The sequence below is a fragment of the Micropterus salmoides genome, unplaced genomic scaffold, assembly GCF_014851395.1.
Source record: "Micropterus salmoides isolate LMB-PRFRI ecotype aquatic unplaced genomic scaffold, ASM1485139v1 Ms_hic_scaffold_20, whole genome shotgun sequence".
NCBI lineage: Eukaryota > Metazoa > Chordata > Actinopteri > Centrarchiformes > Centrarchidae > Micropterus > Micropterus salmoides.
In genome coordinates this window covers 12,060,119-12,086,351 of record NW_024041151.1, presented here as the reverse complement: position 1 = coordinate 12,086,351, position 26,233 = coordinate 12,060,119, and the positions used below count along the sequence as shown (strand labels likewise).

The 26,233-nt window shown below is 39.4% G+C and overlaps 2 protein-coding genes across 3 annotated transcripts in view; both read right to left on the bottom strand.

The window, feature by feature from the left end:
• Positions 1-10,473, bottom strand: part of LOC119914383 (AF4/FMR2 family member 1-like) — a 29,451-nt gene extending 18,978 nt beyond the window's left edge. For both annotated transcript variants that reach the window (XM_038733670.1, XM_038733671.1), the window contains exons 1-3: positions 10,249-10,473; positions 6,364-6,484; positions 3,394-4,242 (exon numbers count right to left, since the gene is read on the bottom strand). In XM_038733670.1, coding sequence (XP_038589598.1) covers positions 3,394-4,242; positions 6,364-6,484; positions 10,249-10,301 — 1,023 coding nt within the window. In that variant the 5' untranslated portion in view covers positions 10,302-10,473. The remainder of the gene's footprint in view (positions 1-3,393; positions 4,243-6,363; positions 6,485-10,248) is intronic.
• A 7,981-nt stretch (positions 10,474-18,454) lies between these two features.
• Positions 18,455-22,520, bottom strand: LOC119914387 (bone morphogenetic protein 6-like). Its single transcript, XM_038733675.1, has 5 exons — positions 22,276-22,520; positions 21,593-21,750; positions 21,354-21,449; positions 21,109-21,239; positions 18,455-19,791 (listed from the first exon to the last, which is right to left on the bottom strand). Exons 1-5 carry the CDS (start codon positions 22,395-22,397, stop codon positions 19,642-19,644), a joined length of 657 nt encoding a protein of 218 aa, XP_038589603.1. The 5' UTR covers positions 22,398-22,520; the 3' UTR covers positions 18,455-19,641.
• Positions 22,521-26,233: the final 3,713 nt, after the last annotated feature.

Below are 26,233 nucleotides of genomic sequence, written 5' to 3'. Positions count from 1 at the left end.
CCACAAGCCCATGACCGTTGTGGGTTAAATGTAATAATATCAATCACAATATAACAAATGTTCAATAAATGTTTCATTTAATTCATTTGAATCACAAATGATTTAGTACATATTAATTTTTTTGAGGATAAGGGACTGAAAAAAGATTTTCCTTAAAAGGGGCATTATGGAGTTTTCAGCGGCCACCAGCGGTGCGGTTTTAAGATTGTAACCAGGCGTGTGCTCGTACACGTGCTCGCTTGAACTCTTGAGCGAGCATAATCCAAAACACAACCGCTTTCATAGAGAAATCCTGCAATAAACGGAGAAACACCTGCATGCAGGCTGTGGCTTTTCTCCAGACATGTTCAGGCTCTGTTACTTCAGTGTTCCAGGCTCAGAGGCAGCTCAACACCAGCGCCAGACCCTTCATTCAGCTCAGCGAGGCATAGTGGCTCAGTACTCCCGAAAAAGGGCAGAGTGAGAGCGGTTATAGACAAGTAGGAAGACAGCTTCACACAACATGGTGGAAACTCAGGTAAATCCCACTACAACATTATAGTAATATTTTTATCAGCTCGAGTTTGAACTAATCCATGCTCGTTACATGATAATGATACAATGACTACATTTAGCCAACGTGCTACATCGTTAGCTCGCATGCTGCTTTCACTAACTATCTTTGTTATCTCTGTATCTTTCAACAGAGGCTCAGCAATGTCAGCACAGCTAAATGTATTGGATGATAACGAAACGGGTAGTGAGCTGGACTGAATATTATAACGAGATTGTCACACTTTATAACAGGTAGACCGCAGTAAGTAACTTTACTGTAGCGTTAGTGGATGTGTTGTTGTGACCGTTTTGTTGCAGTGTTGTATATTATGTGGGTCACGTTAGTTACAGCGACTGAGAGGTGGAGAAGGTTACCTGAGTATTGGTAAAACGAAAATAAATCTAAATTGAACGTTATGAAGCAAACAGTGGCAAGTCGGAGCTAATGTAGCATTAGCTGGCTGCTCGTGGCTGCATTACTATAGGCTAACGTTAGTAAACAAATCACTCCACATTTGCTTTTTACCGTTACATCCTTTCTTGCAGGCTAAATCAACACTTGGACATAATATCAGTGGTCCACAGGAAAGTAACATGGGTCGTGTTGGTTGGTGAAGTAATATGGAAAGCGATACAACTTTGCACTGGATAACATTAGCAACTGCTCTGCGATTGCCGGCGAGCTAATGTGACTTTCTGTGTTTCTCCAGCTTTACTAATGCTCAAAAAACAGGAATGTGCTTCATTTCTGAGTGAATTTTGAGCCCATAGACAATAACACAATGAAAACTTCCCCACAACCCTGTACACAGGATAAGCGGTTAACAATGGATGGATGGAAAATCAAAAACTTACATATAGCTAGGGATGGGGATCGAGACCCGGTTCCAAAATTTCTCAAAACCCGAAAATCAATAAGGTTCAAGCTTATCGATACTGCTATTGAGACAAGCTGGTCCTATGACGCAACGTTATGTCTCCAGCGTCAAATCTGATTTAATTTGAAACGCAATGGATAAGAAAATCATCTGGTTGCAGTCTCTGCCTGCTCTCTGTCGGCTCACACACACACACACACACACACAGCAGAGCGAGAGGCTGCGCCATCGCGGTGGAATAACGTTACGGAGAGGGTTAAGTTAGCTCCAAACTACTGTAAGTATGGGCGGCTGTGGCTCAGGAGGTAGAGCGGGTTGGCCGTTAATCAGAAGGTCGGCGGTTCAATCCCTGGCTCCCCCTGGTTGCGTGTCGAAGTGTCCTTGGGCAAGATACTGAACCCAGATTTGCCCCTTGCGGCTGTTCCGTGTATGAATGAGTGTGAATGTTAGTTTCCGTTTGAGCACTTAGGCTCAGTGTATGAATGTGTATGACTGGTGAATGCAGATGTAGTGTAAAAGCGCTTTGAGCAATCATCCACCAGGACTTTTTTCAGCAGGGGTGGTAGACCCCCATGACTCTACTAGTGTTGTGGAGCGGGGTGTTACAGACACGTGGTGTCGTCAAACACATGGCACGCAAATCTTTGCCTGTTTAGGTTTGTCACATTCTCCGTTCCTCTTTAACATTTTTAATGCTAAGTTATGACCTCCAATTTAAAAACATTTTGTCATCAGAAAAGCCTGTAATCATTTGCTTGAGGAATAAAAATTCAGCAATTCAATAAGAAAATATTACAAATTAAATCAAAGTCAATTAATTTGATGTATCAAGCAAATATGCATACATTCAAATGTATGTGTAATTATTTATTGTGACAATTCACAATAAATGTATTGCAACAGTAGAGTATTGAAATACTATTTAATAGGGACAATTGACAATAAATGCATTGTTGCACTGCATGTTGTCCCCTATCACTTATTATTATTATTTATTACTCGACAGCCTCCATATGCTGCTGAACACAAGGTTTAAGTGGGTCTGACAGAGGCTACTCTCACGTGGGTAACACTCCTCCTGGTTTACAAAGCTCGACTGGACATATGTTTGTTATTTTTCCAAACGGAGTATCTGACTCTGCCCACACAGCCACAAAATCTACAACATGCTCGTGTCTTGCATCTGCCGATGTGGTTGCACTTTTGAGAGTTGGCCTAATTATATCTTTTTTTTTTGTCATTCTTCCAGGGGGGCGGGGGGTCATTTTGAGAGGCGGGCCGCCACCTCCAAAAAACAATGGTAAGGGAATCACTGCATCTGGTTTCTTAAATTTTCACTCAGGAACAAAAATCAGCCTTTAAACTTAAAGTAATGATTTCACATTTATCGTGATAATTACCTATATCGAATTATATGATTTTTTTTTTTTTTTAATCGCGATAAAATATTTGGCCTTATTGACCAGCCCTATTGTAACGTCATCGGCTTGACAGACTGAGGCCGATTGATGGCCGCTGCTGGCCTGAAATGGTCTCAGGATTTACGATCTGTTACAACTACTACTGCAATTAAAAGGCACATTTTGGGAAACACGTTTATATGCTTCCTTGAAATTAGACGAGAAGAGCAAAACCAATCTGACTGCTAAATACAAAGCTACAGTCTGCAGCTGGTTATCTTGGTTTAGCATAAACACCGGAAACAGGGGGAAACAGCTAGCCAGCCTCTCCAGAGGTAACAAAATCCACCTACCAGCACACCAGCTCACTAATTAACACGTTATATCTTGTTTGTTTAGTCAGTACATAAAACAAAGTATAAAAACAAGATGTTGCTGTTTGAAGGGAGGTTTAGAAGGATTATTTCTAGCCAGGCTTGCAGTTTCCTCCTTTTCTTAATGCTAAGCTAACCGGCCATGTTACATTTTAAATAATGACATCATTGTACAGTTATGACGATGATATACGACGATCTACTCACCTCCAAAAATTGAGGCAGTATCTTTGTTTTGCCCAGGTCAGATTTGTTGATTAACTCCGGTAGAGGTACATATGGCTCTGGTGAAGGCTTTAGCTCAGGTGACTCGCTGACCACCTGGTCCTGACCATCCATGGGCCGCACATACGCTGTTGGCTTCTGGGTCATGACTACGCTGGGCTGCTTAGACGACAGGAGTGAAGGGAAGGTCTGGGATGGTAGTGCGTTGCCCTTGTTGCCTTGAGGCAGGGATGCATCTTTGGGGGACTGTTTTTGGTTAAATGTGGAAACATCCATGGTGCTGACAGACTCCAAGGGGAGATCTGTGCACCCTTGAATCTGATGTCCATCAAAGGTTTCCTTAGTGTCCGTGTCAGTTTTATCGTGATCACTGGAACGTAGGAAAGGTAGTGGCTTAACATCAGGCGATTGAGAAGACATTTCCTGGGAAAGGCTGGCACACTCCCTGAGATCTAAGTGGGGTTCACTCTTTATTTGTTGGTGTGCTGAGTGGCTGAGCTTACTGCCCTCACTGTGGTTCAAGGACGCATTTGAGAACGTGGATGAATGTCCATGGCGGTTAGGAGAAGAGGCAGTGGACATCATGGGCTGAGAAGAGTAACTTGTACTAGAGGGGGGTTTCTGACTTTGGGTGTTCATGTAATGGACTTGGTTATGGAATGGAAGTTTGGTTGGTTTATCCATGTTTGGCAGACCCTGATCTGACTGTGAGAAGCTTAGATAAGTAGGAATGGGTAAAGCCTCAATGGCAAAGGGATAGGGATTATTCACATCTTCATAACTGCCCAGCATCCTCTGGATTCGATTGGAAAGCTCATCCCCTTTGTTTGTCTATAAAAAGAAGGGGTAAACGCTTAGTTATGTTGACAGAGGACAACCATACCAGTTTACAAATCTTTCTTTTAAACATAATGAAACGAAACCAAATGTCTTTAGCCCCTTCACTGTGTTGAGTCCCCAAATTAATGTACAGCGTCACACTGCTGATGAGCAGTACATTTTAAGCAAGTACAAGAACAGGTGATATATAAGCACTTATCATAAAGATTGTCCAAAGCATATTAATACAGAGATAAATATTTGAAGAAATATTTAAGAAAAGAGTTGGGTGTTGTCTCCAAACCAGGGCCTAATTTCAAGTGGAGATGACAAAGGGGGGGGGTTGGGGTCACATTTTCAAAATCATTTTTTGGTGCTGTTGACATTTAGTTTCAGTCTGATTTATTTATTAAAATCTCTCTAAACAGTGTCCTCTTAGTGCTCATCTGAGTTGCCTTAAGTTATCATCATCTTGCACTCTCAGTAATTAGGATTTACAAGCAGCAGCAAGCTGATCTTTTTTGTCCTGGGTTTTGCCTCTCAGGCCACAAAAAGGCTGCCCTATCATTTTTAATGGAGGCTTTTGGGACCATTTGCAGCCTGAGAGGAAGAGTGCAGACACTATATGCAAGGCTAAAAACAGCCCTTCCATCTCCTTTGCATGTTTCAAGAGTAAGATTATTATATATTTTATTTACAGTTAATATTCAAACTAATAAGTAGTAAGAATTGATCATCAATCAAAAATAAGGCAGGAAGGGCAGTGCTCTTTGTAGTAAAGATAAAAACATAACATTACCATTTTCTCTATCAAGGAAACTTAACATGATTTTTAAGTAGGGTTAATGCATTACAGTCTCAATTGCTTAAACACTATACAGTACAGTATACAACCAGGCTATTGAAATAAAATTTCAAAACCGTAACTCCATTTTTCAAAAAACACACCCACACAAATCCCTTCATTTCTCATTGCCTACACTATGTGGTCATTGAGAAAGCACTAATATTCAGTATTGTTCACTCAATCAGCACAGGCTGAGCTCAATTAGCACACAGCTTCCCAGGTGGAAACAAACAGTCAAAATTGATAACACACCAATCAGAACCTTCAATAGATAGATAAAAGGGCCGGGGTCATTTCATTCAGTTTTGGAACAATGGATCCAGAGAAATCTTAAGGAAGACATAGAGGACACCAGAGAGGAAGAGCAGTATGGGGAGGACGAAGAGGTGAAGGAAGAGGAACAGTAGGAGATGGAGGAGAAGATAAGATAGAAGGCAAGATGAGGAGTAGGAGGCGGCGGAGGAGGAGGAGGTGGAGAACAAGAATCTCTGGCCTGTCCCAGACCAAAGACAGGACGCTGGGGCGGAATAATTTGTTGTTTGGTGTGTTGTACTGTGCAGCACACTTAGGAATGAAAAATGTGCGAATGTTTACATTTGTTGTTTCTTTTGTTGTGTTCATCATGTGAAAAAGTTTTTGAGGGGGGAGAATCACAAGCAACATAACTAATAACCAGTTTTTGTACTATTGTTTTAGATTTATCTTACCATTGTCTAGGACTGTGTTGTAGTGTGTGTGTTTTTAAGGGCTTGTGTGTCATGTCTGAGGGCAAAGTTTGGTTTTTCAGCTAGACTGAATGGAGAGCTTCATTTTGACCTGAAAATATGATGTTTGGGGAATTGGGTGAGAAGTTGTGGATTTGTGTTTAGAGTTTCAAGACAAAGAGGCATAATTTCAAGTGTGTTTAAGCAATGGAGAAAAACTGTAATAATGCAACAATTTATGGAAAACATAGTAACCAATTTCATCATAATTTGTTACTTTAGATGTGTGTACATGCAGAAAGTAGCCAAGCTTTTGGCGAGGGACATCTCTCTACCCTCTGAAACTACACCTACACATGTGTGCAAACAGATTTTCTTGTCTGTTTAAATATAATTATATTTACTAGTAAAATTTAAGAACATCTGTTGAGATTTCTCACACATGGAACTTAAAACACTGTTACTGAACCTTTACCACTTATTTTTTAAGTCCAAAATACTGCCCGAACCATTGTGCCAAGAGGCTAACTAATAGACAGGGTCATCATTAGAGCATTTCCCTCCCACTGCGTGGATCTTTACCTTGTATGGTTGCCCAAAGAGTGGCACATTCTCTGAGTTGAGTTCTTTGGCTTGGCTTGTTTCTTGGTTCCTCTGTTCCCATGCTCGGAGGCGTAGAAGGTTCCTATCTTCATTGTATACACTGTAGAGCATTACAAAGAAAGACAGATCTTAAATCCGCACTGCATTAACAAGTGCATCATTTCAACTATAACATTAATACCCAGTTAAATGCTAGAGAATTTAGAGACTAGCAAATTTATGGTGTCTTATCACAGAACTACCCAAGGGGCAGATCAGCAGTGTCTAATGGGACAAGACAATGGCTATCATATCTACAGACAAGTGTAATTAGACTCACAGACGCCATGAGGATTCAACACAACATTCACATCTGTTCTCTCTAGTCCCTGAAGATGACATGCAGCCCATGCAGACATCAAATGGATGTTTATGACTGCCAGTCCAGATATGATGCCAATAGCAAAAAGAGTTGGTTTACTATAGTACATTATATTGTGGAACAGCAGTAGGCGCTATGGGATCAGGCCCTGTTTAATACTTTAAATGAAACAAACTGAACACTTGTCTACATTTTGAAATGTAGTAGTTTTCTTCCCAAAATACAACGGTGTTGATTATCCTCACTGACAGGAACCCCAGTGGGATGCTTCCATGGCAACAAGTAGAGCAGCACAGATTTGGGACTATGCCAAACAGATGAGCACTTACTCATTAATGTAGCAGAGAGTCTGGCCAAAGTACAAGTACAGCACAATCTGGCACTGCCCAGTCACAGGTCCTACATCAATATACTACCCAGGGGTAAAGCAGCACACTGTGCCTGTATTCAACATACACACTCTTCTTCCAAAACATACATTTTGTTGATGCTGCACAAGAACCTTACACAAATAATTAGAAACAGCTCCTGACAAAAATACCAGGGATGATTAATCTTTTTGTCAACCTCTAATAATTTCATAATTATGTCCCAATGAATACTGCATTTAATTGGTGAAGTCAACATTAATCCCTTTAGACCAATGTCCACTATTTTGAGCAGTCTGTCTGCCCCTGTTAGCAGTTTGGTAGACAATTTCCCTGTCTTTAAAAAAAAAATTATAAGTTGCTGTACTTCATGCCATCCCATAGCATCTTCCACCAAGGTGAATGAGTGACCTGCAAGTGTACCTGAGAGGTAAAATGACAGCCTGCCCACTTCACAGAATAACCCATAAGAGAAAGCTGTTCCGATGCTCACACAGCCGAATCGTAAGGAGGGAGAAGTAGAAACTTCAAACCTTGAGAGGCAAAGTATTCCAGTATTTTTGAATAATATATTACACCAAAAATTCCATCAGCGAAAAAATATGTTCCCATAATCAGGAAAGCGCGATATTCCGATTCAGAGAAACACAACTGGCTGCACACTGAAATTCAAAGCAAAAGTGAGACAGCAGCTACAAAATCTGAGGACTCAAATCAGAACGTGCACACCCTTACAAGAGGCAGACGGTAACCCCACTTGAGAATATGACTCCAGTCAATCAAGCTTTCCTATTTGGAACACAATGTCAAATTCAAAGAAGCCATTACAGCTGATGCAGTACCACCTTTAATGGCGTGATACCAACGACGCGTTAAAGTTTCTGAAGGTCATATTTAGTAAAAGTAACTTTTTTTAAGTCACACACTTCCACAACCTGATAATTCAATGACAAAATAAAAATGTTAAAAGTTACTACTAATGAAAATAACAATCAATCAACCTATACAATTGACAAAAATTATGTTCCTTATCATTCTGCCACTGTAGCAGAAAGTAGCACCACTTGGTTTCTAAATAACTTAAAAAGCTACATTTGTGTCATGGTACTTCTTCATACTGAAGAGTAGAGAATGTGAGTACACAACAAACTGTTTTTGCAACTTTGCATCCACCAGAGTGTAACAAAAGTGAGAGCCAGAAGGACCTCAAACTAATAACTTCAAAAAGAACAATTTACTTTTTAAAGTTTATCAAAAAAACAAGGTCACACCGTGTTAAGATGCAAAGCCTCCCACACACATCACAGAGGAGATAAGAGTTCCTGGTTAGGCATCTCCTCTTAATGTGATCCCTGAAGGCCACTAGAGACTGAAAGTCAACCTGGGAGCGAGTGACATATTTTGGAGTTGCATTGGGTTCTTCCAATTTATAAACATATATGAAAATTCAGCGACCAGCAGCATTGTTACTAGAACTGTAGCAATTAATTGATAAATTTCAAAACATTCCCCAGTTCCAGGTTCTCAATTGGGAGATTTGTTTAATTTATAGGTCATATATGACAGTAAATAATGATAGTGGGGTTCAGAGCTTCGGTTGAACAAAATAAGCTATTTGATAAAGTCACCTTGGACTTGATAGCCATATTTGTTACTTATAGGTGGGGTTTTTTAGGCGAGAGTATGTTGCCTTTCCCATCAGCAGCAATAAGCTAAAAGCCCACAATGATACAAAGCAGGGGTTTTACTTTCAGCACTACTTCAATAGTCCATCATTTGATCGTTAATTTGATAATGATTGGTAGTAAAACAGCAAATGTAAAATGTGAGGATTTGATTCCCCTCTATGTTTAATAACATTTTAAATGGTTTATCTTTAGTTTTTGGCTGCTGGCTGGCCAAAAAGCAAAATAAATCTTTAACATTATCTTAGAAAGTACAATTAACCGATAATGAAACACAACTAATGTGGAATATTTACTTTTGTCATCAGTTTTGTTGACATCATGTGGGCTGGCATCATAAACACTGACAATGTTCACTAGGTTCTCTCCGGTCTTCAGAAATGTCCACACTGATTTTTATTCTGCGGTGAAACGGCAGACATTTTAAAGGCTCCTCGCTGCTGTGACTACAAGTTTTTGACGCTCTCCTTACCAAAACTGACAGCAATTTCATGGAAGCTAAATTGTACAGAAAGTTGTGTGTGCTTCTGCAGCCAGTGCACACTTCCCTGTGGGTGTTTAACTTTCAACTTTCTTATCATCTATTGGCTATGTGTTGACAATGCATGGCCACAAGACAGTATTGGTTTGCAAGCAGAGACTGTAAAAGAAAAGCCCCGTGAACCGGTATTTCACTCTTACCAGTAGGTAGCGTGAAATGCATGAGCAACTTTTATTTTGTCTTTAAATCTTTAACACTCTAAGACTCATTTTATTATTGGAGTCTGCAAGAGATGACCAGGGTCTTCTATCTTGCCTATCCAGCAGTCTCAATAAACCAGAAGCTGCCATTAAACCCAGCATGCAAGAAAGTTGAAGCCACAACAATTAGTAGCCTCCACAGAAATAAAGTCAAGCATAACCGTGCCTTTTAAGTGAAATATATATCTCTTCTGCACGAATATCAAATTATATGTACATGTTACTGCGCGGTAGACTTCCTTCGCTTTGTGCTTTTTTTGGTATGGAAAATTTATTTACACCCGTTCTGCCGTTAACCAACAAAACTATATTGAAAGTTAATCCAACACGACGGGTGAGGTTTTGTTAACTTACTCAAAAACAGCTTGTATAAACAGAGCAGCCCCTTTTGACCAGCTGGTTAAAAAAAAAAAAAAAAAAAAAAAAAAAAAAATCACACCAGCCTGCTCGTTCCAGCTGATTCCACCTCCTCCTCGAGCTGTTTATCGACCTAAAAGTCTGTCAGTTTTACATTAACTACATAACACCAGAAACACACACTACCCTCCTTCTGATACTTTCACAGAGTTTAAAACTAAAACTTTACGTAAAGACGCGTCAAGCGCGCTGCTAGTAGTGAGCTGGCTAAACACCTAGCTAATTAACCCAGACGGGCTGTGAGGAGCTAGCGCCCAGCAGCTAGCAGCTAGCCGCCGCTGCGTCTGCCTACCTCGGTTGAGATGCCATGGTGCGCCTCTCACAACAACCAAAGTTGGTTGTCATGTGTTTCTGACAAGTCCTCACCACGGTGTCCTTCTCACTTGGTCACATTGTTTACCGGTGAAGATAATCTGTTGATTTAAATGCCTGTCAGGCCGCCGTTGTTTGATAGTTGTCCGCTAACAGTGCGGTTGTTTGGGGTTGTCCACTCACTCTCTCTCTCTCTCTGTCTCCCTCTCTGCTTACTGGATTGTTCTACTCTATTCAGCCGCCCGGGGACCAAGCTCAGTTTTAAACACTCAATGCAGCTAAAGCTTGTCGGAAAATATCTCTAAAGCGCTTGTGCTACTATTGTAAGTGTCAATACAAAATAAATAAAACGAGTGAATCCATTAAGAGCAATATTATTTGCAGTTTTTTCTTCATGACTGCAGTTTGCTCAAACTTTACACTATTACCCCTGCGTGACAGACATGGTACAGTCATCTGTGTTCAGAAATGTTTGTTACCACAGAGTGGTATTAGGAGTCCTCATTAAAAGTTTCAGCTATTTTAAAGCCAATGCATGTTTGCAGATCATCTTAATTTGATCTTGATTTGATTTGACAGTTGATAGACTGCAGAAACAAATGAAGCATCTCCAATAGAGGGATGGATAAAACTACAGATAGAATGCAAAAAAGTGGTAGTAAGGGGTAGCCTACTTTTTAACCATTTGTCTCCTACATTACAATGGCAGTGGCAGAAATTACAGTTTTAATAGAGTTTCTTTGTTTTTAGTTAATTAAAAAGCTATAAAGCTAAACTTAATAGAATTATCTGTTTTGTTTTAAATGTAAAGCCATTTAATAACTGGATCTAATTAAACAGGAATGGTGGAGAGATATGTAACAAATGTGAACAAAACTTTTCTTTAAACTTTAAACTTTTACTTAAACAAAAAGACCAAATATGGTACACAACATATCCATGTTTTAATTCAAAAATGAAGAAAGATATGTCACACCCTTATGTGATTTACCTGTTTACAATTGAAAAGTAGGACCTCTGGAGCTGGCAGACATTCCTGCCCACAGATACTGAAGTAGATCTTAAAGTCTTCTGAGTCACTATGCCACCTTGGTCCAGTTTCAGTGAGTGAGTTCAGATTGGATGACAGAGAACCTAAACGGGCAGTGGTTCTGGTGTCTCCTGCAGGTTTCGGAACTTGGGCTGCAGCAGAAAACAGACAAATCATTTCAAACATTTCTAAACGACATGTAGGATAAACATGCTGATGAGCATGGACACAGGCGCATGTGTGATTAAATGCAGGCCTTAGCACAGGCTGTGCAGAAAGGTCTGTTATTGGACACTCACCCTGGGTGGTTATGTTATGCTCTTACTGGCCATCTGCCAGCAGAGTACATCAACATTATCTCCGTTTAGACCTAACTGGAGGCTCAGGACAGCTGAATGGACCATGAGACTTGGTTGTAGACATATTCCAAAATAAAGATGTAAATGCACTGGTTGGGGTTTTATTCATTTGCAGTATATAATACAATTGAAATGATTTATTACTAGAAGAGAATTCAAAACACATAAGTGACTTTCAAAACTTCTTTTACATGTGTTTTGACAATTTCAGTGCTGGGCTCATGCACTCACTCAAATGTATGTGTTCATGATATTCAGATTTAAATGGGACCTATGTGGGCCCATTTGAAACAAAAGCTGACAGCTACACAACTGTCACAAACATTTGTTATAAAAGGTCAGAGTGTATTGGCTGGAATTTTATTGAACCCACAGTATTTATTAAGTTGTCTCAATTGCATAGACTTACTTAACATACTTTCAAAGAAACTGCACCAACATGGGGTTTAAATTGAATATGTTTAAGGTACTGATTGAGGGCTGTGACACACAGCATTTAGGTTGGGTGAAGTATCTCAGATATATAAAAAAAAAACATTCATATCCTAGTAGATGTTTCAGTTGTTTCCACTTTATACTACAGAGGAATTTCAACGCTGAGACACTGCCCTGTAACACGCGCGCCATCCAGAGGCTGAATGGTGTGAACGGCTGCAGTCTGATACTTTTATTCGAAATGATTGCCAGTAGGTGGCACTGTATCATTTCTTGTGAGTAGAACAGAACAGGCCAAGATCATTGTGAGCACACGAACAATGGCAGGTGATGCGAAATTTGTTTTGTGGTAAATGATGGGTGCAATGACGTTACCTCTGTTCTGAATTGTCGCTAATTGAACTGAACTGAATGGTCTCACATTATGGTCTCTAAAGCAGCACATACTGACATATTACACGTGTGTAACCAGACATAGGCTACATTTAAAGGATACACTCTGCACACAGAGTACTGTAGGCCTACTCTCTCTATAGTAGCATATTGCCAAGTATTCCAAATCTAGCAGTAGCCTATATCTCCAAAAACGTTAGTCAAACAAATGTGTTTACAGTTATGGTAGTTCACCGAATAGATTATTCTGTCAATTTGAACGTTTTTCAAACTGGGCCCTACTTCCCATGTTTTTGTGTCTATGTGACTAATTGGGGCAACATTTTTTGAATTGGTCCAGCAGGCTGTTACAGGCGCGCACTGCAGCTTGTTGCAGAAAAACGGTGCTGAGACGCAACCCTTGCTGGCAATTTAGTCTGTGTTTGTTTTTGCCACTGACAGGCTCAGATTGTGTAAGCGTCGGACAACATAGTGGAAATGATCCCTGGAGAGAAAGACCTTTTCTCTATGAGTAAGAAAAATATTAATTTTCCTATCCGGTCTACTATCGTTGACTCGATCGGTTCGTTTGTGTTATTGTCACATGGGTGCGTTTAACTCCAAGAAAATTACAATTTTTACCCGTCAAGTGTTACAAAAGTGATCGTTCAGAGAAAACTAATTGCCCGTAGCTTCACCAACTGGTTTAGGCTACGTGTACAGCTGCTTTTATCTGGATCAAACAGTCATGCTGTGCAAATACCATAGACTGTATATAGGACAAATACTCATAGCCTAAGCAAAGGTAGGCTATATTTGTGAAACTTTCGTTTCTTGTAACGGAGTAATCACAATTATTCCCCAAATAGCCTAAGTGTTGGCAGTTTATAACGTGGCTAATACGCTACATTTAGGCCTATGTGATTCCTATAGGCAATAACAATTTTGTTGCCGATTACATATGTGTTTGGTAGGCCTGCCTAATATCCTTGTTTCTGAAAAACAGACTGTAGCCCAACTATAGGCTAATTAAGAAGATTTATGGCTGCCTTATAAGCTATAGACCTGCTATTTAAAATAAAGAAACTACCTCTTGTGCAATTCTTCTTATGACTCTTTTCGCATTATTTTACCTGCCCGAATGATTGCTAAAAACTGCAAAAACTTCTTTAGACACAATTGTCATTATTATGTTACAAGAAACGTTAAAGTTTGACAAAGACATACCTTTGCTAGAACCACGGACATAAAGTTAGGCCTATGTGCTTTTGCACAGTATGACTGATCCAGATAAAAGCAGCTGTAGAGGTATTTAAACTGCGCAATAGGCTCAATTTTTCACATATAAGCATGGGGAAATAAGGTCCAGTTTGAAAAATACCTTTTAACTCCATTCTATAGAATTGGGTTCTACATGAGGTTACAATATGTTTTAAGGTTTCTAAATAGTCAAACACATACACACACACAGCACAAAAAACATGACTGAAAAAGGAAAATAAAAAGTTTTAATAATGAGAGGTGCCGACGTGTCCTTCAGCAAGGCACCAAAACCCTAACAGCTGTGCGGCAGCCGCATCATTCTGTCCCTCCATATCATCTCTCTGGTTGCATTTGAAGAAAGCATGGAACTATTCATCCATCCACCCATCGTCAGCCGCTTATCCTGCGTACTGGGTCGCGGGGGCTGGAGCCAATCCCAGCGGGTGGGGTACACCCTGTACAGGTCGCCAGTGCAGAGAACTATTAATTGTGTAATTGTGCTTGACAAAGCTGGATTCATGCAAAATGATCCACACTGCTTCTCCAGTGCCATCAAATACTTTCACAACTAAAACAAGAAACAAAAGGTTTAAAGATTTGCATTTATTCTGTTTCTAAGATGTCCTTATAAAACAGAAAACCATATCATTAGAAAATCAATGTTGACAACCAAAGGATATGTGCAGTATAATGTTGAGCAAGACAACTTCTGACATGTAACAATTGTAAGTCACTTTGGATAAAAGCGTCAGCTAAATGAATAAATGTAAATGTAGTGTAGAAAATTAAAATCAACATGGATATATAGCCTAAATGTCAAGTGTACGAAGTAAATTAAGTAAATAAAAAGGGCATTTGTCCATTGTTACCTATCACACAGAATACTTTAAAAAAGGGAATTCTAGAAGACAGTCCAAACAAGCTATTGAAACATACATTTTTGCATACACAACATATGAATACCTTATAAAATATGATGCATGAAAACAGTTTATAAAAGTACAGCTGAGACTATTAGTCGATTGACAGAAAACTAATTGGCAACCATGCAGTGCTTAATTTGCGCCAGAGCTAACCGGAGCACAGCTCCCATACCTCTGAGTTTAAGCCTTTTGCGCTCCGTCACTGCAATGCCCTTCTACACAAATAAATTCCAAGATTTCATCCAGCCTCATACTGTAAGTCTAATGGATTTCCACATTAGGGATCCAAAGACCAAAGCTAATGGAGCCCTTGTTTGTGTTCTCATTCTTCTTCTTCTTCTTCTTCTTCTTCTTTCTTTCTTTCATTCTTTGTTTTCTCCGCTAAATGGGTTTGGGCAGCAAAAAGTGCTGCACAAAAACTCACCAAAATTGGCATGTGGGTTGCAAATTCCTCCCACTACTCATGCAAAAATGGCACTCATAGACCTCATGGTGGCGTTACAACAATCAACTTTATGTTTTTGGAATTATCTCAAAAACAGCTTTGTTTAGAGTCAAACTTCTTTCATCATTTTGATGTCTGGATTCATCTGCATCTTTGCACCAATGGTCTTCTGCTCTAAAAATGTCAAACCATGTGACTTCTACCACTTTTCTCTAAAACCTATTTTTGTGAACTCGTCCCAGATTCATTGCCAATTGACCTGAAACTTTGGCAGGATCATCTACAGACGTCGCTGGAAAGAATTTTGATAAGTGATTCTGTTTTTTTCCCATAAATTTTTACTTTTGTGCTTTTACATACAATTTTACATAAATCAAAATTGGCTTAAGCCAAACCAAACTTGCTTGCTCGGCCCGAGCTTCGCTGAGCAGTCCTGGGATATTCTTCCACTATGGGGCGCTACACTTGCAAAAAGTTTATACCTCGTAATTTGCTGCATGGATTCGTACAAATTTCGACTTGTACGATGCAGGGTAACTACTCAGTTGATGCATAAAAGTTTGTAATGATTGCTGAAAGTTTGTGGCTTATTACAAGAAATGTAAATTTCTAGACATTTCTCATTTCAAACTTCTAGAAATCTAAGAAAATCACCCATACGTCCTAGAGAGCTGAACTTTTTTCAGCACATCCACTGATAAATGACAAATGTTTGTCTCACTGCAACCTATGGTCAATTCAGAAGTCAGTCACTCTATATTTTTCAGAATATGCTAATTCAATAACATCTTTCTTCAATCGCTACCAAAACAGACATTCTCTAGATGGCCAATGTCAAGTGTCTCAAAGAGATTTTAGATCGGTCAAACCGTGAGTCTGCAGTGATATTCAGTCTCTTGCAGTCACTTGTACAGTATGAACAACTTGTTTGCTCAGTTTTGGATCAAATGCTACCAAACTAATTGACAACACACCCAAAACCAGCAGAATGAAGTGTGATTTTTTCCCCAGAAAACATCACCAACATCTTGACTGTTGTAAGCGTTTGAAGTTTAAACTGACAAAACTATCCAGGTATGGCACATGTGATGTCACTACCTCAACTTGTGAGAAGATGTGTAAAAATGGCCTCACTAATGAGGAGTAGCTCAGTCAGTAAGTCACCTTCTCTAGAGAGCTGAAGTTTCAGGGTTCAAACCCCTACAAGACCGAGTCAGACTAGCTGACATTGGGGGTGTTCAGATCATAGTGAGACTAAGTTCTCTATTTTATTTGGATCCGTGAGACTTTCTTCTAATTTTTCTCTACTAAAAAGTGTCTGTGCAACTTAAACTTTAAATCTTGGAAACACAAAATATTGCAGGTGGTTGAACATTTCACCCAGTAGTCAGGTACATATGACCCCCTCTGATCTCAAGGTGATCCTGTAAAAATCAAGTTTGCTATTCCGCAATTATCTCAAAGTCCAAATTCTTTTATCACTTTAATCTCTTAAATCGTCTGCATCTGTTCTTTTCCTGTTTAATGTTGCATTTGTCACAACTTTTCTCAGTCATTGTGGCTATTTTACTATTTGATTTCGTAATAATGGTTTCTGTTTGCCCTTTAGGCGAACCAACAGAATGTGCGGGCGGCATATTTCACACACTCCTGCACCAAATATGTACAATTTAAGCACTCCAACTATGTTGATAATTATTTAGGTAATTTTTCATGTCTAAATGCCATATTAACATGTCATCTTTATAATGTTGAGCTCTGGAGTATTGGTTGGACAAAACAAGCATCACTTTTTTGCTTGGTTTTACAAACCAAGCAATCAGTTAATCAATCGATTAGTTGAGAAAATAATCAGCAGATGAATCCATAATGCAAATAATCAATAGTTGCAGCCTTATATAAAATAGTTCAAAATGAGCTCCACTTCAACTAACTACAACAGTAAAATCCTGCTTTTACATAAATAATTGTATAATAATGATCTACCTTGAGTACTTTTTCTTGTAATACTGATCATACTTACATACTTAAGTAACATTTCCAATGCAGGGTTTCTACTTTCTACCTGTATCTTTATAGGGTGGTATAGGTACTTTTGCTTTGGTAAAAAATCTGAGAACTTCCTCCATCACTGAGATTTTATCCACTACTCTTTTGATTGGACTGATTTGGATTTCTCTGCCAGAAAGTGACCAGAAAAGGAGGACATTTTAGAACTTTGTCCCCCAGGACATCTTCCTGCGCGATAACTTGTACACAGAATGATGTCCCCGGATCCTCTGTGCTGAAGTACTGTGTGACGTCGTAACGAAGGCCACAGTTCTCTGCGATCGTGGTGGGGCTGTTGTGTGGGTCCAGTGTGGTGGCAGTGGGAGCAGTGGCGTTGACTTCCAGCATCTCATGTCCAACTACAGATACATCCACAGGCAACACAACATAGGCATTCTGAAAGCTCTCTCCAATGGTGCACTTGAGCTCCGTAGACCAACAGTATTCCCCGAGGTCTCCTTGGAAGAGAAAGTGTTTTATAAAGACTTCACATAATTTTTATATGCAACATAAAAATGTCTATGTCAGTCAGGCAGTGATGAAGTGACCCTTTCACCACTGATAATCTCAACATTTAGTTCAGGTATTATTTTTACAACACTCCCAGTAAGATGTGTGATTCTGTAGCATCCTAGAGTTGAAAATGTTACTGAGTGGCTCCTTACCTTCAGTGGAATCTTTAAGCCGTATATTATGATAGTCCTGAAGTTGCAATTTTTTGATGTACGTCATCCCGGTGCACTCCATTAAACAATCCGTCAGTTGTGTCACCGTGTTAGGGATCGGTTTCAGCAACGTTTCCTTCTCTGAACATTTGGCTTCCCCTACAGCCAGTAGAAATGGGGACAGTATGCCAAAAGAGACCCACACTGTGAAATACCCTGACATTCTGTCCAGTATCAATAACACATAAAACTACAGGCAACGTTGTTCCTCTTCTATAGTTGTTGTTTTAATGTAGTCCAGGATCAATATCTTGCTTGCACAAAATGAGAATCATAAATTAAGATTCCACTGCAGCCAGGGCCAGTTATAAATGCCCTGAATGTGCATGCACAGCAGCTTAAGATGTTGAAGACTCCTCAGAAGTGCGCAACAAATTGCTCTTCCCCTCACCAGTGCCTCGCTTTATGGCTACAGTCCCAACATTTCTTCCTCTGCTATTTTCCTCCCACTAGACTTGACATGTAACTGCCTGGCTGGCATGAAATTCTAAAAGGCTGGCATAAGGAGAGGCTTTAAAAATAAAAAAGTATTTTCAAGAATCATGTGAACTTTTGTCAATAATAGACATTGGCAGGAAAATCAACTTGTGGGTGTTCATTTCAATCATCTTTATTCAAATAATTGTGAGCAAGAAATCTGTAAATTGGTACAAATGGTTACAATATCATAGCAGGGTCATAAGCACAATGAAACTGTTTGCATTTAATCAAAATGCATTGATTAAGGTGGAGGTGATCACTTGTGAAAATACATGAAAAAGTGAATGGTGAGGTAACTTTGTAAAGTGAGTGAGCATATAACAAAATAACAAACAAAATATGTGTTAAAGTAAAAAACAACCAAATATTCTAAGTGTGTCTTTCATATAACCAATGGACAGTTGAAACGTGAAGCTGGAGCATGGCCAATCGATGTTCGTGGAAAAGCACAGAACAGATGTTCATATCCAGAAGAAACTGATACTAAGTTTTAGGTGCAGAGAGTTTAGCTGGTGAACACAATCTTCTCCTATTACTCTCCCTGCAAAACACGTTTAACCCTCAAAATGACAATCATACACAATTTATTATTACATTTTCACCACTTTAAATGCACAACCATCTGTTTTCATTGGGATTAAACTGGCCTCTTACTCATAAGATGAGATGGTCATTTCACAGATAAGAGGCAACTGGCCTGTGACAGGATTTGGCTCTGGAAAGTCTCACATTTTTGGAGGGAACACTCAGTAACAGTTAGTAGCTTTAAATAGCACTCTGTACTTATCAGATTAAAGTGGCAGCATTTAGCACACGAGTGTCAGCTGCACTTCACGTCCAGTTCCTGGTGCAAGAGAAATACTTAACTAATTTACCCACAGAACTGCAGTTGTTATTGCCCTGCAAAATCTTCCTAAGCTTAATTGTTACTAACTGTTAACATAAAACACAGTAGCAAACAATTGTAAATTGGAATCATCATCTCATGAGTTTTATTAAAATGTATCAGTTTTATGTTTATGGCTCAACAAATCTGTGCTGGCATTCTTTCATTCTTTCTGGTACGAATAGACAAATTGGAAGACTTTGCTTTGGTTCCCGTGCTCAGTGTTGAATACACACTGTAAGGATCTAAGATAACATCTAAAACTAAAGAGACATAGTCTACACAAGTGTTTGAGAGAGACGAAAGGCCAGCATGTACCGTATTTACACCTTTTCTGTATTTTGTGTTTTTGTGTGTGCGCCAGGTGGCTCGCAGATGTCACATGCTATGGACTATGAAAAAAACTTTACTCTTGGGTGGGTTGCTGGAGGTTGCTATGTCCACAGCCGCAGCTGCGGGTCTGCTGCACGGAGGAAATGACGAGGGTGCTGAATTCATTCACGTAGACGACAGGCACCATTTCCTGGGCGATGGGCTGACAACATTGCACCTGGCCCTGGAGAAGGACACAGAGAGGAGGAGTAAGGCACAGTAACACAGTTTGATACTCATGCTGCCCAACAAGACTAAACAAAACAATGACCTGTATTAGTTAAAAAAAAAAAGAAGAAAAAAGAAATACCAAGTATTGTATTATATTAAGTTCAGTTTATTCTAGACAGGTTTTTTTAAAGTCATACTGATGAAAAACATTTGTTGTTTGCCATAGTGGGGGTGAACATAGATAATAAATAAAAAGCAAAGATAAATAAAAATACATTTTAATCAAAGGCAATGAGATTAACAAAAAGTAAAAACTAAAATTACAAATGTTATCATATCTTTGTTTTAAAAGATGCAGGCTGGAATTGTTCAGTAAAAAGTGTGCATTAGACTGCTTAAACATATTAACATGCATTTAGTTTGAGTAAGTAGTAAGGAGAGTACATTTCGAATTTACTTCAAACAAACTAGCTTTTTTTTTTTAAGCTGTTTTTGCTTTCTTAATACTGTTGCCACACTGCATTTAACTCTGGTTGATCAACTTTGGGGCGTGCCTTAGCTTGTATTTGGTAAAAGTACATTTATGTTGGCAGGAGGAAATTGGCAGCTGTTTCACCTCCAGAGCACACAAAGTACATGTGGTTCATGGCTCCATGATGCTGAAGCGCCGGCACAGTGGAGGAAAGTAACATAGACTCAAGCACGGCATCTAAAGTCGTGGGAGAGTAATAGACATGCTTGAGTATTTATATTTTATGCAACTTTATACTTTCACTCCATTACATTTTAGAGGGAAATATTGTAATTTTTACTACAATACATTTATCTGGCAGCTGTAGTTACTAGTTACCTTGCAGATTAAGATTTTATAAACATAACATGTGATGAGTTTTTAGAAAGAAAAAATAGATTAACTAATAGTATTTACAACATTAAAAGGCTTGTTACCCATTAATGCCACCAGTAATTATAATCTAATAATAAAAGAGGTAATTCTGCTGCATAATGAGTACTTTTCTTTTGATACTTTAGTTCTGCTGATATTACATTAATATGACTTACTTTTAATGCAAGACTTTTAATGGAATATTTTGATGATATAATTCCATTGCATCTGACAGAAGGCAGTTTTCAGTCCATCAGACCACTAACAATGACTCTCACACACACCTATGGGAATTTTTCAGGTGACCTCAGCTGGATTTCTTTGCATTTTAAAAGAAAGGTACTAAACATCTATGTATGTATGTAAACATAGATCATTGCAAAACAAGGTAAGTGATGTTTGCAGACATTATTTAACTATTTAATTGTCTTAAGATAATTATACCTGTGAGTTGGCATCCTGGACATCGGTGCGGGATGATGGACATTGCATAGTGTTCGCTTTGGGGTTGCAGAGGGCACACTGAACGATGGTAAGGCTGGCAGGATGGATCACCCAGTTGTCCCAGCCCAGATCTGGTGAACATAAGAATGGATATTACATGCATTACTATATTTCTTTATGTATAAGAGCATGTCAAAATGCACAAACACACATACATGCACACACACAAACACACTGTAGCATACCTTTCATGAAGATCTCATGGGCCATGGAACAGCACTTCAGTTCACTCGTACTGTTTCCATCATCAGGTGACACAGAGTACCCAGAGACTGCTGGAACTGGAAGGACATTAAGAAAGGGACAGCAAAAGTAGAGCAATGTAGACTTTTGGCTGGGTTTGACTTTAAGAAAATCCATGAAGGATTAGGCTGGAAAACTGTGGGATCCACAGTAGCTTCTTCGAATTTTGGGTTGAACTTACCAGCAGTGTCCATGGCTCTGTGGGCATTGCTGCTGAAGGTGCTCCACCATTGCTTTCTGACCCCCTCCAGCCCACCAGCAGGCAGCTGTGGCTCAGTCTGCAAGTTGAGAGCCCCGAGGAGACTCTTCCTGATGGACTGCAATGACTCATGCTGGCATCTGAACAGCACATAACACATTAATGTTATTTAAATAGTGCAAATTATTAAAACAGAAACACGTAGTAATAGAAAAAATGCTTCTGAAAAATAAGTAAACTTACTGTGTTATCATCTTGGGATGTAAACGATTCAAGTATATTACTTATTTTGATTCAAAACGGCAAATTTTTCTGAAAAGCGACTAGTTTGCATGGACTAAAATAAATCGCACTCTCAGTACCCTCAATGAACTATGGAAGCACTTTACAGACATTGGCTAAGTGATTGATTACACTGTTGAAGCTTAAACAGAAAAGTGTGTTACATGTCTGCACAACATTCTTGGAAAAACGGTCAAAGTGACCCTGAATCAGTCACATAATTTAGTATTTCCCCTGAACCCAAGTAAAAAGGCCTCAGCATGCACATATCCCTTGATATGTAATCTGTTTGGCACGTCTCTGACCTAAAAAGACATTTCATAATTCTTTGGAAAATCTTGAGGAAAATTGTTTTAAATGTTACTGTATTAAAGGATACTGACCTGTGGTAGGAAACAGGAGCATTTGCAGAGGCTGCAGGTTCTTCTTTGGATGGCTGCAAGACAAATGCGATAACCACTGAAGAGCCGAGAAGCATTGTAATGACAACAAACGTGAAAGACATGGTGCATGAGCCGGATGGTCAATCTATAGATCAACTGCTTTTGAGTCAGACTCGCGACAGGCTACTGTGGTTGGTTCTGTGTGTCTGGTTGAATGAGGAGACAGGAGTGACCAGACAGTGATGCTGCTCTAGGTATTGTTTGTCAGGGCCTGGGAACCTGGGTTTTTATCTCCCTGTACCCCAGCTTGGCCTTGAGATACTTAATATTGTTATCTTGTCCCCTGTTCCATGTGAAAGAGTACAAGAAGGACGACCCGGCGAAGAAAGAAGGGGAGACTAATAGACTCAAGACAAACAGACAAGAATTAGAGGTGGGAGGGAGGAAAAAAAAGAGAGAATAGTATATAGGCATACCACATTACGACATGCTTACTAGTTACTAGTCGTGAAATAGTAACTCTGGGACGCACATATAACAACAGATCCTGTAATGGTCTGTAAGCCCACCGTCAGCCAGCCAACTTTAAAGGGATAGTCTGGGTTTTTAGTAGGGCTGAATGAGGTACTTGTACATAGTCGGTGTATTACCGGCAGTAGATGGCGGAAAGCGCATCCACAGTCTGGAGAACCAGAGAGTTGTACCAGCATGGAAGCTAAGCAATGTAGCCCACTGCTGTGGACAGGGTCAGCAGCAAAATTTATTTTTGCCACATAAAAGAAGGCCTACCAAAAAAAATCTATATCAGTTCAAGTGTACACAATATTTGGAATGTTTTCGATGCTCTACGTGGCCGTCAGACAGCCCTTGCTTCTTTTCTCAACTGTAGAACTTCTATGGACTATGGACTATGGACAAGTACCATCCCAACTTCAAAAATCTCAAACTATCCTTTTAAAACAGCTTTTTACCAAATGTTTTTATAGAATTAAACCTTTAACCTACAGTTTTATCCATTCTGATGCCTGTTACGTAGCTTAAAGTTTGTTAAAATTATGTTTTCCACCCTACCAGTATCATATACACTTAAGAGACCATACAACAGCCCTGCCATAACGTCTTGCTTCATTATGTTTATTATTGAGGTCATCATTAATCTACATTATATTGAGAGGTGATGTCAAATGTTTTTTCCTCACTATTTACTTATATGACTGTGAGGTAGGGCAGAATATTAGCAACACAGCACAACGCAACATATAATTCAATTAACACCTCTATAACAAACAACAAAAACTGAACTTTGTATAACAAAAGTAGACTTTATGGCAGAGCAGTTGTACATTACACTATAGAGGTGTACTTAATAAAGTGGACACTGAGTGTATATTCTGTATCAGCCTGTTCCAGCTCTTCATTGGAGCTTTATGATGTTTACACTGAGCTAAATATTCAAACCTAAGACTATATTGTCTTGTGCTTCATGTATACAGATTTCCCCCCAAATGACCCTGATATTTTTGGTACACAACATTTGGCTGCACAGCCCTGCTTTTTAAGGGGTTTTAATACTCTGACCCACATCCAGACAAGACATACCCAGAGAAGCATGGGAAGAATACAGGGAATGCCTATTCATGTCTGCATATGGGTAGTTATCAGTTTCTATTACGACTCCCATTTTTTGGCCGGACATTAAAGGCAGAAGTCTCCGCTGATAAACATAATAACAATATTATTCCCCTGCAGTTGTCATTCAAGGACAGGATCCGGAGGGAAGAAATGTAACACAAAGATCGCAGGAGATGTTCATATCTGAAAGTCCAGAGCAAGTAAACTTGGCAGCGTTGACAGTTGTGTGAGCCATGAGAGGAATGCTAAGTTCACGTCCTCAGGTGCCCTCTCCTCTGAGGCCTCACTGAGACCTAAACTGGGACACGGCTAAACTTTCCTGTGCAGCTCAAAATACATGGTCTATATGCTGAAGTGGATATCAAGCCCTAATTCATCAACAGTGCCAGAGAACGTCTTGGTACAAGTTGATACAGGACCTGCAATACTTTCTTTGGCACCTAATACAAAATGACAGGATGGTTTTGAAGTGATGATCATGTTCAGATCTTACATCTGAGCTGCAGACCCACAGAAAATGGCCTTTCTTAGTGTATGCATTCATTCATCAGTGTATGGTATATCTGTTTGAAAACATTAACTTCGCAAAAGGGCCTGACATAAGAAGAGCACGTATATTCCTCATATTCCATCTCAGCTCACAGTGGTGAGATTCTTGCTTCATCCATCACTTTCAAATCATTCGTAACCCTAAAACAGTCTGTGTCCTTTGTAACACCCTATCTGGGGATCATAACACAAATGTGTAATAGGATCTTGCGAAATATATTCTACAGGTCTCAACAACACTGTGAGGAGCTCAATCTCAGGTCAGCAAATATTTCAGAAATGATAAACCATAACTCAGCAGCTTTTTGGTGATTGTTACAACATGCACATAATAGACGCAAAGGATAACTCTGGTGATGTGCTATATTTGTCTTACTATAAACAAATGCCATACCACCAAAAACAAGAATTAAATTATTCTGCTAATAAGTGTGTTGTTCTGTAGATATCTTCTTATTCCTCTGTACCATAGACTTTGCCCAAACATTTACATGTATAATTCTGCACAATGAAGCTCAATAAGGGGGAGGGCGACATTAACTTCAGACAGGAAATATAACATATCTGTATGTGTATATATGCACATATACAGAGAGGGTGCCATAGAGACAGGATAAGGAAGTGGTGAAGTATTGTGAGTCAGATTAACAAATTGTTGGTTTTGGAATTTGATGGGGTTTGGTGACATTAACAAAAATATATAATATAGTCAGCCTTTTCCTTTAAACAGACACACACCCACATTTGTTTCTCTATCCCCGTGGGGACAACTCATTGACATAATGGATTTCCTTGCCCCTTACTCTAACCTTAACCATCACAACTACCTGTCTAACCTTACCCCTTACCCTAACCTTATAACCTTAACCCAATTGTGTTGTAATCTTACCCCACAAAAAGCAGTCTCTACCAGCGGGTACGTAAATCGTTGTCCATACAGTGACACGAGTCCCCATTGGTTAGTGTGCATTCAGGTTAAAGTCCCTACTGGGATATAAAAACATGAAGCACACACAACACACACACCTGAGGTCACTGTGGGAAACTGGCTGCAGCTCTCGACCCTCTATAACCATGCATGAACGAGTGGAGTCCTTGAGTTTCAGACGTCTCCCACCACTTGTTGTCGTACCGCTGGGAGTCACTCCACCGGCAGCTGCTCCTGGCCGGGATCACAAAGAGCATTTATACATAGATGAAGGACTGCGGAGGATACAAGGTGCAGATGTTCAACAAGTAGTCAACACAGAGGACATTCCTGAAATGTATTTCAACGAAGGGGAGTTCTACAGGGTTTAATCAATGTTTAATTTAATATGGATTTATAAAAAATGACTGCAGCATTTAATGTAGCAAGATGGAGAAGCTACAGTATCAGAAATCTACCTCTGAGAAATGTAACTATAGAGATAAAATTCTAAATGCTTGTCTGCATGACAAGACTTAAACATGATTACCACATGGACAGAACAACAGCTATAACACTGTATTACAACCCAACAGGCCTGCAATTAAGACTACATAGTAAAGCTTACAATGCATAGTTTTTCTTGAAACTGTCAGAAAGATTTATTAAGATTTACTGATTTGTTCTGAAGCTGTAGATTACTTTTAAAAAATTGGATTACACTATATTGTATAGTGTTTCTTTGTCCAATGACTGCTGTTGTTCTATAAATTGATGTCACACCACAGGAAAAAATAATATATATGCTGTATATATATATATAACAACTATGGCCATTTGTTACTCCAATAGACATGCAGGCAGGCATTT